Genomic DNA, 12,115 nt, shown 5'->3' with positions numbered 1-12,115 from the left:
GTTAACACTTACGCTATGTATGTTATTTTAACATTGTGTTCGTATCAATACGATGATAAAGTTTTAATACTATTGAATTCTCCTCTATTATCTATTAATTTATTTAATTACCTATATAATAATGGATTATATACTCTAGTTTTTATAATATTATTATAATCTATATATAGTGGTATATAACATAATAAGGTAAATATACTATACTGCCCTTATATTATATAGGTCAATATATAGTATATGTAATATACTATACTATATACCCTTAATACCCCATCATCATGACAGTCAACGGATCGCTCTGATTGGTTACTATGAATACACCTTTTTACCAGTAGTAAAATGGTTTGCTCACTGATTGGTGAACATGACCATAGTGCTAACCAATAGTTAATTGGATTGCTGTTATTGATGGACTTGGACACAACTCGCCTTCAAATTTAGAGACGTACCCCAACACCCAACCGAGGTCATTCCCACGGTTCCGTTCAGAGACGTGACGGTCGCACATTTGATTGTGATTATTGCCACTTATACCTCCTTCAAAATTTAGGAAGAGAATATACACTTAATGTTTTCCTTGTTACACTTTTAGAGTTGTTCTTTTCATGATCTGAACAGATTGTAGAAAGAAATGCAGAAGTCCCCTTCTTAACAATTTAATTTATGTATGAAAGCTAAGATCATTAACGTTACATGGTTATAGAGTATCTTTAATTATTATAGTCTAACTATAATTATATGTTATTTATGAAAATACCTTACCCCCACTAAAATTATATCGTATATATATAAGGTCATTAACAGAATTTTAATCAGTGTACTTTATCGTGTTTCGTCACTATAGATATTTCAACAAATAACTTGTGTTCATTTTCTATATAACCAGTTTCCTATTATCATAAAAGTAAGTATAATTTTAAACTTTATTTCATTTATAAAATGAATATTTCAATTAATAAAAAATAAATTTTATATCGAAACATACATCCTAACCAGTTTCCTCAAATAAAAGAAACAAATAGATGTTAAAATCGTTAAAAAGTCGTTTTAAAAGAAATTTATTCTAAATTTTAGGTAATAAAACGTCAACTATTAGTACAGTTAAAATCAACAGTTACTGGTTATATTGTATATTTTGGAAATACGCTGCTTCGTTGATACCTTTGTACAAAGTCGCAAAGATTTCCAGGTTGAACTAGATATATAACATTTATACGATTTTCTTTTTATATTTTTTTATAGATGGAATCACTCAAGAAAAAAATGATCAAACAAATAAACATCAAACCTAAGTATATACATATGGATTTTTTGAAAATCGGGTTGCAGTATGATATACTAGAAATGACAAACAAAAAAACTAAATTTGGAACTGCAGTTATGATTACAGTATCTAATGAAGACTTTAAAGGTTATGTATTTTTACCAAAAACAGTTAAAATGAGTGACGATGATTTGACAAATTATAATGAAAACATTGGATCAAATTTCTTTAAATTTGTATTTAAAGGTAGAGATGAACAACGATATATATTTGATATTATATAAACAATTTTTTCTTTTTTACATTATTAATATTTTTTAATCATATAATTGTAGCATTAAAAAAAAAATATAGTTTTTGATAATTTTATGTTTTAGCAATTGTTTACAATATATAATTAATATGTTTAACTAATATTAATTATTTCAAATATTGTAAATTTATTTTTACTGTGCAAGAATGTAATTTTTAAAATAAAACGTAATTTTTATTTGTTATAAAGTTAATATTTAAAATAATATTAACACATTGAAAGTATCTAATGTTCAATTCATTTATATTACATTTTTATTAATGGGAATGTAAATTTATTTTTACTGTGCAAGAATGTAATTTTTAAAATAAAACGTAATTTTTATTTGTTATAAAGTTAATATTTAAAATAATATTAACACATTGAAAGTATCTAATGTTCAATTCATTTATATTACATGTACATATTATTTTGTTTTCTGTATTTTCTTGGGTATCATCTGATTAGATAAATTAATAATAATAATACTAATTATTATTATTACATTAATACAAATAAATATATGTTTGTGTAATGAAAAAATCTGTTATTATTATAGTTTTCCCTGTTAAACAATATCAAATACTATTTTATACAATTCACTACGGTAATTAACCCGTAATATATGTTTATTGTACAACACAGATGTGGGCTTTCTTACGCGAGCACTCGTGTGTGTATATGTGTTTCGGTCAAGAGCAAACCGTTGAGTACTACTCCAGTAACATACATATTCTTATTTATATCATTGTATAGTATGCATTGCGAGTAAAATTAACGTCTTTAATGGTCTAGACTTAATACCTATTAATATAATCTAGTTATTTACGAATAATTTTTTAATTACATTTATGTTATAATTAATATAACATTTAAAAATTATGATTTAACAAAAAATAAAAGTACAGGCCGTTACATATTATATTAATTAATATATAAACAGATTCATTGTATATTATACAAGTTATTTTGTAACATAACTTTTTAGATTAATTTATTATAATAGAAATTACATTTGAAGAGGATTTCTGCATGACCTATATTTATATCGACTAAAACATGATAGACGTTCTATCGTTTATCTTTAGTCATAATATAATAGATTGAATACGAATTTGAAATACATATAAATATAAATATTATTATTTTAATTTCTATATCGTATGTGCATTATACTAATTTGTTCAATAATTTGCTACAAGATACTTGAACTCATTATAATTTATATCATTGCAGAATCATATTCTAAATTGCAAATCTGCTTTTTATTCTAGTTGACTTTTAACTAATTTATCGTCTGTCTGATTTTAAGTACATAAGAGATCATCTCATTAATAAAATGGTTTACGTTATAATTTATTATTTTTATGATTCGCAAAATCAATTGATATACATTCAGTATATACATCAGTTCAGTTTAATTCTTGCATATTGCCAAACAGTTGTATATGCATCATAATAAAAAATAAAAAAAAAAATGTCTGAAAATAGTGAAATTATAGAAATAAGTTCTGACAGTGAAGGAATTATTAGATTATCGGATATCTTAAACGGTTAGTAAATAAAAAAAATTAAAATAATAACATCGCAAAATAATAATTTCAACCATAAAATTATAAATATAATTATTTTAGATGATACTGACGAATTTAGTGAGATGGAAGATATAGACAATACTGATCAATCCGAGACATTAATTGTAATAAATAATATAATACCTGTAAATTGTAAGTGTAAATGTTGAATTATAACGGTGAAAATAATAATTTCATATACAGAGTGATTTTTTTTTTTTTGTTTTTATCATAACCCACTTAATTATTTACAGAATAATAATAATTTAAAAAAAAAATTTTTATTGATTATCTTTAGTTACACATTATTCTTGAGTTATTAACTATGTAATACTTTTTAAGTTCATCCCTTATGCCTGTTAAGGATGTCAACTTTATTTTTTTTTTAAATGGTAACATATATTTTTATTTTAACAAAATGTTTGAGTTTTTAATTTAATAGTAAATGGTATTTGAATTTTAAGTATAACTTTATTTGTTTATTAGATATAAACATTTAAAGTTTCAAATTTTTGAGTTAATATACATATATATTACACAAAGGATTACAAATACAGATAGCTAATTAGTTTTTATTACATTAATATTAGCAGGTACACAGCATTGTTATTATCAAAGGTAGTAAGGCACATATTTATGAATTTTAAATACAGTAACTGACAATACAGATAGTATATCTATTGATAGTCATAATTGATAAAAAACAATCAGTGACTTTGATAGTCAATGTCATAAAAAACAACTTTAAGTGTTTATATCTAATTAACTAATAAATTTATACTAAAAATTCAAATGCCATTTACTATTAAATTAATAACTAAAACATTTTATTAAATTCAAAATATATGTTACCATTTAAAAAAAAACAAAGTTGACATCCTTAACAGGCATAAGGGATGAACTTAAAAAGTATTAAAAAGATAATAACTTAAGAATAATGTGTAACTATTATTAATTATTACTAATTATTATTCTGTAAGTAATTGAGTGGTTTATGATAAAAACAAAAAAAAAAAAAATCACTCTGTATATAAAATACAAATATTTTTAAAATTATAATTTTAGCTCTAAATTACAACGGTAGAACCATCATGTTTACGGTAAACGGTGTGCAGTGTGAGTATACATTATCATGTACCAACACATAAAATAATTATAAATTAGTAAATTATTTATTTTTTATAGCATCCTATACAACTGACAAACCAAATGCAATAATCAAACCTGTCAGACACGGGCAATATTTCCATTGTAAGTTATTTATTTAGTAGCATATTTTTTTTTTATTTTCTATTAATTTCAATTTTACAAAGTAAAAATAATTTTTTTTTTGTTAATCAAAGATGATTTTTTCTATCAGAATAATTATTTCTGTGTTTTTCAACAACTTGAAAGTTTTTTACCTTGGTTCCTCGTCTGTTAAGGATCTATTAAAATTCATCATCACAGCTACTTCTCTCGCTGCTAAAACATTCACAACATACGTCGATTTAACTTTATTATAGCCATGAATGTAACTTTCATTTTCAAGCCTAGTTTTTAGGACATAATTTATAAAATCATATTCAATGTTAAGTGATAAAAAATTTTTTTGTATTTTCTGTTACAAATTGATAAATAACGATGTTTTCTTGAATTAAGTACATTGAAATTCGATTTTTTTTTAATTAGCTTCAGCTTTATTGTTTAAGAATTTTATCATTTTTTCTGTATTTGTTAAATCGTTGAGAAAAAAAAAAAAGATTTAGCTCTATTCAAATCGATCTGAAAAGTATCATATAATTAGACGTTTAGGTAAATTTCATAATCAATATAGGTCTTAGAAATTCCATATTACAAAATGGTTTTATGTTAAAAATACAACATTTTACATATACTGATGATTATAATTAACTAAAAAATTTAGAATTTGAATCACATTTTAATAATTAGAATGTATTTATAGTAAAAAATACGAAAAACGCGTTGAATGACTTGTAAAAAAAAATTTTTTTATATATGTTTCCATTTGAAAAAATAACGTTGAAACATTTATAAATCACAAGGGATGAACATAAAAAAATAATATTAATTAATTGAGAACAATATTCAACTATAAGAACCTAGGAATTATTTTTTTCAAAATTATTTTTTTTTTATTTTTATGAGTAATTGAACGGTTCATGATTCAGAGATCACCCTGTATACAAATATACATTCTACAGTATTATTACATATATCGCACCCCTAGATCTAAACTGTTGTAACTCATAAAACCTCTTTTTTCACAATTCAAGAAAAACTGATATGAAACTTGCATGCTGTCATTCAAGTAAACTGTCTTCTAGCGCTTTCTATTGGAAACTAAACAAGATATAGTTACTACAGTTTTATTCTCATGTAGGTAATAGAATCAGAAATCCTAAAATGAACAGTATATCAAAAATCGCATTTTTGAGTTACAAAAGTTTAGATCTAGGGGTGCTATATCATATATTCATTGATCTTATAAAATATGAGATAGCGTTTTACCCCTCCTCGTGAATCCAGCGATAAATGATTTTTAAGTCCCCTCTTTTTAATCTCTAAATATATTAATGATTAATAATTTTCCTCTCTTATTAATATTTAATAACTGGAGTATAGTCGACTGTGTTCTGCATTGATGTAGAGTAATTTTGTTTTCTTAGTCTTCGCTAAACTTTCACCTTCAAGTGTCTAATATACTATCTTCTTAAATTATCAGATATTTTACTTTATTGTTTTATGTATATTTATTATCACAAAATTCGATTATTAATAGTATACCTACTAACATGAATAATATTATAAAAGAAACTAGATTGGATAACGAATGTGTGTTATCTTTTTCAAAATTAACCCACAACGCTTTCCGACCTTACAAATCAAGCAAGTACGCTGCTGGATATGACTTGCGAAGGTAACATTATAAATCACCTAATTAAAATTTTAGGAAGTACAAAATTTTAATATTTTTAGCGCGTATACTTATACAGTCAAAGCGCACGACAAAGAATTAATCAAAACCGACATTCAAATAAAACTTCCTCGTGGTACATATGGACGAATTGCACCCAGATCTGGACTAGCGATGAAAAATTTTATTGACGTTGGAGGTTACTTTATTTAATACGATTAAAACCTTATTTTTTATAATTAATTTAAAAAAAATTTTTAGCTGGTGTTATTGATGAGGATTATAGAGGAAATGTTATTATAGTATTGATCAATCATTCAGATCATAATTTCAGTATTAATCCTGGTGATAGAGTAGCTCAATTAATTTGTGAGAAAATTGTTTATCCTGAATTGAAAGAAATTAATGTAATTATTAATATATAAAAAAAAATATATATTTTTAGATAATCTATTTATACATTTTTTTAGAATCTGGATGAAACAAATCGAGGTGAATGCGGATTTGGTTCAAGCGGAATTCATTAGATTCCTAAAATATTTTTACCTGGACTTTATTTTTATTTATTATTATTAAATTATAATTAATATATATATATATATGTTTTTTTTTTTTTTTTTTCAATACGTTTGCTTTAAAATTAACAAAGTTGACAAATAAGCTTTAGATTTAAAATAAACTCAATCATCGATTGGATAAGGATTATAACTTTAAATTTAAGATCTTTTTTCGTGTAAATTCATTACTTTATACAAATAATATTATAATAAATATTAAAAATTTTAGTAATTTTATTTTGCATTATTATTATTTAAAATTATTCTATTGTTTCAATATCATATATATTAATCATTACATTTATTTACAATTTAATTCAGTAAAATATGAGGTTTATAAATTTTAAAACTATATTTACAACACTTATATTTACAAAAAACATTATCATAAAATTCAATTACATCGTTTAGCATACAATTTATTTTACATTTTATTAATATATTTGTCACTATTGAAATTCAACGAGTTTTACAATTGATTATTTTATTTATGGGCTAAAAAATACGTATAGTACTTACTATAGGTTATTAAAACCTATTGTATAATAATCTGGTATTATCAAAATACAAAGTGGGTAATTATTTTGTTTCAATTATAAAAATAAGATATTAATTAAGGATTTATTATAATATCAATTCTAAATTACATTTATTTACAATTCAATTCATTAAAATATTACATTAAAAAAATCTTAAAACTATATTTACAACTATATATATATACAACACTTATATTTACAAAAACCTTAACATAAAATTCAATTACACGGTTTATCATACAATATATTATACATTTACAATATATTTTATATTTATCAATATGGATATTTAAAGAGTTTTACAATCTTATTATGACTATAAAAACTAATGTTGCTTAAATTTCTTCCGATGGAATGGCATAATGACCGTAAGCCAGCGTGTCAACTCTGTTGTCGAGCGTGTAGCGCTTATCGTCGAAACGGTTAAGCGCCAACTTGGTTGTACGTAAAGTGCGTACCTCGTGCTCGAAAGAACGAATTGACACGTTCTGTCGGTACGGAGTGTACGGTAATGATAATGTCGGTGGAATCTCACCATCACGTACGGCTCCGATGACTACACGGGCATTGTCTCCGGCCAACGCTCGTTTTGACGCATCGTCACCATCGTCGCCATCGTCTTCAAACAAACATCGTTTGTAATCGTCCAAAGACAGATGGTTCCGGACGACATGTCCGCGGATCCCCTTAGACTTGATGAATTCGCTGCCTTCCATGTCAAATGCATAGCACTTTGAACGAAGTGCAGCGATCTCAAAGAGGGTGAGGCCGCCGGTCTCGTCTGAAAACAGACCAGGCGTCTTCTTCCTCGAGGTCGAGTAACAAGGGTGATCCTTGGGCAGGCTAGATGCGTCCACGTACACCAGTAAATCGGGGCTGTCGGCTAAATCCTGGTAGAAGTCGCTGACTCTGAGCAGGTATATGAAGGAGTCTGAGAAAAATTAAAAATATATAAATATTGTAAAAATATTTCTACTGTACGGTTGTACTCACCAGTATCCATGTAAACCAGGCTAATTGCGTCGCCATAATGAGGTTTTAATACGTCGTAGAAGTACATGTACATTAGCGACTAGCTAATGTCAAGCACTGCTAAACCTACGTATATTGGTTTGAGAAACTTGACAATCTTTGTGTCCATTATGACGGCGCACAACCTTTCGCCGTATTTAATACAGTCGTTGAAGGTTGGTTGGTTTACGAGCTTGCTTAGACGTTCGGGACTGGAGATTAGTTCAATGCGGATGCGTTTCCGCATGTTCTCCATGGTTTTCCCTATAAAATATAAATATTTATCAAATAACTCACAACTACTTTACCATTGAGCGTGCACTTACCAAAGACGGCATTATTCATTAATTTGAAAAACGATATTTCAAAAGCATTTGCCGCCTGTTTCCGCATTTCAGTGTTCAACTCAATGTACGGTTTCAACCAAGCACTTTGTTGAAACTCTAAAACGCGGTGCACCTGCAGTACAAATATTTATATTAGTATCATCGTTTATAGTTTATAGGTTAATTATACATACTTTATCGACTCGCAGTCCGTGTGCGATCGCCTGTTTAAGATTAACGTAATGTACGACGTACCGCTGTTTGGGTTTCAAAGTGGCCATGAGTTTGGTCTCTTTGGAACCCGGTGGTACATCGTTGACAGGCAAGAACGGCAAGTCGTTGTGCTCGTCATGCAGCCCTTCTGGATACGATACATCTACTTCATATATACGCCCCGTATTACCAGTGTCCGAAAGCAATTGGAGGTCGGCCAGAGGATCTGATCCTTCATACCACCGGAAGCCACCGTACGGCATGGGCTGACTCATAGCCCACCCGTAAAGGTTATTGCCTATATACATTAAACGTTTTTAATTCACAGCTCAATTATTGTACTTTTATATATAATACTTACAATCTTGATACACGATCCATGAGTTTGGTTTTGTCGGATCGTAGCCAGGTGTCTTTGGATTGTTGGCCTTGGCATAGTGCTTGACGGCCTGCACCAGCCCACCACGAATGCCCTGTTCCACCATCAGTAGCATGTCGTAATCGTTCAAGAGCTCCAGCTTCACCCTGGTGTACTTCAACATACAATCGAAGCTAAAACCCGGTGCGGTATAATAGTGCGCCGGGTCCAAATTGTATGTTGTAGTACAGATGTCGCGAAAGTTCTCAAACACGTCGGCCAACAACAGCACGTCAATCTTTAGGTATAGGTCACTGTACTCACCGAGGGTTGAGCAACCGAAACGATTCCACACCTCTGTGGCGTGTCTATAGTCGTCGTCATCGATATTCGACTCATTCAACTGACTATAGAAAGCGTCGCGGGGTGGTAGTACCGTTTCGTCCAATTTAGCCCAACTATCAGTGTACTCGTAGGGGTATACGCCCTTACGCGTTACCAACGGCATGTCTTCCGGGCGGAACACCTTGGCCGTCTCCCGGAATTTAACGAAATCGGGTGTCATTAGGTTACCGGCCAAGGTGGACAGGGAGGAGGCCATGAACCGGAAGGTGTCGACAAACCGTATGGAGAAGTTATTGGTCACGTGTTTCGTGACCGAAATATACTTCTCCTCGGAATTCGGTATGACCGAAATCCTTTGGTCGTCGTACCCCAATTCAGTGACGATGAAATGCGCGTCGTAACCCGAAAGATTGTGCAAGAAGCACGGCACAAAATTGACCGTCTTTACTTTCAGGTTACATGCATTGCACAACGTCTGTCTGAATCGGCCCGATAGATGGCAGTGGTCTGCGACTTTGGGGTTGGAATCCTTGAATGCCATGCGGCACAAGTCGCATACCACTTTCTCCCCGTGCCTGCGCACATCATCGATAGACATTCGGATGGGAACGTTGGTTTTGCGCAACAATTTAGAAATGTTGCGCGTCACTTCAGTTACAGCCATCACAAATGCCTTGGCGACCTCTTCGCGATCCTCGGACCCACGGTATATCACCGGTGATTGCGGTATACCGTAGCGTTCGAGGAGCTCGGAGGGCACATCGTCCGATGTTTTCACCATGTACCCATAGCTCATGGGGTGGTGGGTGTGCACAGTCCTGGTGTATGCACCCATACGATCGTCTGTTTTCTCCAGCAAGGCCTCAAAATCGGCGTAGATGACAAACGGTAACCGTTGAGTCTTTACCCACGCGTCAAATTCGACCTTACTGCCCTCCGCCGGCATAACGGGTAAAATAGGCTTGTTCTTGCCGCATATCAACTTGTGTTGCTCCAACGCTTGATGACCCCGAAGAATATGCTTTTTAGGCTGATCATCAAAGCTGGTGAAGCAACGTTTGCAAGTGTATATGCGACCTAGGTGTTTGGTTTTTTGACTGCGCACAAGCCTCGAAAAATTTGAAATGTACGCGTAATGATACTTGTCAGAGTCACCGATATACAACAGGTCAAAATGATTTTGTTGCTCTTGGTCGGCGACTCTTAGCGGATACACCGACCACTTCATATTAACATTGTCCCGTTCCAAGCCGTACACGTTGACGGACACGTTGGGGTTACGTCGTTCAAATATTTTAATTTGGGACACTAGTGTGGGGAACGTTAACTCCGTGAAATCATACCTGTGTTCCTCGTTAAAATATTTTTGATTAACACGCGTATTATTATTAACCTCAACGTGTCGGGCTAAAATGGCCCACTTGAAACAGGACTGATCGATGTTTTGTGGGTTGATGATTGCCTTTCTATGTAAAATTTCGTTTGGGACCGGAATATATGATGAGCCGGTGAGGGGCGTATACTTGTATACACTGAGCATGAGACCGTCGATATGCGCTAGCGTGAATCCGCTACCCCTACCCGAGTACGCGTCTTCCTCGGCAAGCATAATCTCGAAATCGTCATTGACCGCACCTACAATATCCGTGTCGGACAACAACGCCCTAGCCCGTGTCTTGAAGGCACGGTCCTCGGGCGGTGCTTCTGATCGCGGTATATGGTAAGAGGCCTCCAATTTGAGATTATATTTAATAGGCTGAACAGCTGTGATTTCACCGAGTTTGGCAACCAGCTCGGGTTTAACGGCGCGCAGAAAATCTCGATAGCTCGCGAAATTTTCCACGTTTTTCCTATAAAACCAAATGACTCCTCGCTTCAATGCGGAATCAATCTCGATGAAATTTTTCGCGTCCGGCAATTGTATACGCAACCTTTTGGATTTTACCCTACTGTTGTTAGCCCTACGTTTAACCGAATGGTGGTTTGGAACAGTCGTGGAAGAGGTGGCTGTGAAAAAATGTGTAAAAACAATTTGTNGAGTTTGGTAACCAGTTCGGGTTTAACGGCGCGCAGAAAATCTCGATAGCTCGCGAAATTTTCCACGTGTTTCCTATAAAACCAAATGGCTCCTCGCTTCAATGCGGAATCAATCTCGATGAAATTTTTCGAGTCCGGCAATTGTATACGCAACCTTTTGGATTTTACCCTACTGTTGTTAGCCCTACGTTTAACCGAATGGTGGTGTGGAACAGTCGTGGAAGAGGTGGCTGTGAAAAAATGTGTAAAAACAATTTGTGCGTCGAAAATATCGAAATATACAAACAAAAAAACTTACCTTGTGCAGCACCAGTAAAATGTACATCAGCCATTGTTATTCAATTTTAAATTAAAAAAAAAATAAATAAATAAATACTAGTACTTGTATACGTTTAACTGAATATTTTTAAGCAATATGTTAGCGAGCCGCTAATAACGCTTAGTCAAAGAGTGAATATAATCATTATTGATGTCTTTATAAATACGGATTGTTACTGTATTATCCGCTGCATCAGTGATGGTGGTGCGCGGTCATTAATCGCACAAGTACATCGTATATCGCTAGCATAATGACCAAAGTATATCAAGTGGTCTGAGAAAAAATATTCAGGTTTCTACATGTTATACAGCACTTGTTACATTTTTATAAACGCCATCCAAGAAAATTAGATGATAAATTGAA

The 12,115-nt window shown here is 31.4% G+C and overlaps 2 protein-coding genes across 3 annotated transcripts; one reads left to right on the top strand and one right to left on the bottom strand.

Moving 5' to 3' along the window:
• The first annotated feature begins 5,070 nt into the window (after positions 1-5,070).
• LOC126908941 (deoxyuridine 5'-triphosphate nucleotidohydrolase-like) lies at positions 5,071-6,747 on the top strand. The gene is made up of 4 exons (XM_050691284.1): positions 5,071-6,050; positions 6,110-6,246; positions 6,309-6,454; positions 6,518-6,747. Exons 1-4 carry the CDS (start codon positions 5,926-5,928, stop codon positions 6,572-6,574), a joined length of 465 nt encoding a protein of 154 aa, XP_050547241.1. The 5' UTR covers positions 5,071-5,925; the 3' UTR covers positions 6,575-6,747.
• A 580-nt stretch (positions 6,748-7,327) lies between these two features.
• LOC126908940 (uncharacterized) lies at positions 7,328-11,812 on the bottom strand. Of its 2 annotated transcripts, none has more exons than XM_050691282.1 (6): positions 11,732-11,812; positions 9,055-11,403; positions 8,675-8,991; positions 8,481-8,613; positions 8,137-8,418; positions 7,328-8,074 (listed from the first exon to the last, which is right to left on the bottom strand). In XM_050691282.1, exons 1-5 carry the CDS (start codon positions 11,763-11,765, stop codon positions 8,216-8,218), a joined length of 3,036 nt encoding a protein of 1,011 aa, XP_050547239.1. In that variant the 5' UTR covers positions 11,766-11,812; the 3' UTR covers positions 7,328-8,074; positions 8,137-8,215. The 2 variants fall into 2 exon arrangements, with proteins under 2 accessions (XP_050547239.1, XP_050547240.1); XM_050691283.1 differs by lacking the exon at positions 11,732-11,812 and adding an exon at positions 11,588-11,720 and having other exon boundaries at positions 9,055-11,327.
• Between the last annotated feature and the right edge of the window lie 303 nt (positions 11,813-12,115).

Source organism: Daktulosphaira vitifoliae, unplaced genomic scaffold (genome assembly GCF_025091365.1).
Source record: "Daktulosphaira vitifoliae isolate Bord-2020 unplaced genomic scaffold, ASM2509136v1 Scaffold_47, whole genome shotgun sequence".
NCBI classification, from domain to species: domain Eukaryota; kingdom Metazoa; phylum Arthropoda; class Insecta; order Hemiptera; family Phylloxeridae; genus Daktulosphaira; species Daktulosphaira vitifoliae.
This window is presented reverse-complemented; position numbering and strand designations above follow the sequence as displayed.

Coding starts and splice junctions, on each gene's coding strand:
- LOC126908941 (XM_050691284.1), top strand. CDS start 5,926: ATGAATAATATTATAAAAGAAACTAGATTGGATAACGAATGTGTGTTA. Junction 6,051..6,109: donor GCTGGATATGACTTGCGAAG/GTAACATTATAA, acceptor TAATATTTTTAG/CGCGTATACTTATACAGTCA. Junction 6,247..6,308: donor AAATTTTATTGACGTTGGAG/GTTACTTTATTT, acceptor AAAAATTTTTAG/CTGGTGTTATTGATGAGGAT.
- LOC126908940 (XM_050691282.1), bottom strand. CDS start 11,765: ATGGCTGATGTACATTTTACTGGTGCTGCACAAG. Junction 11,404..11,731: donor TTTTACTGGTGCTGCACAAG/GTAAGTTTTTTT, acceptor ATTTTTTCACAG/CCACCTCTTCCACGACTGTT. Junction 8,614..8,674: donor ACGGACTGCGAGTCGATAAA/GTATGTATAATT, acceptor TTTGTACTGCAG/GTGCACCGCGTTTTAGAGTT.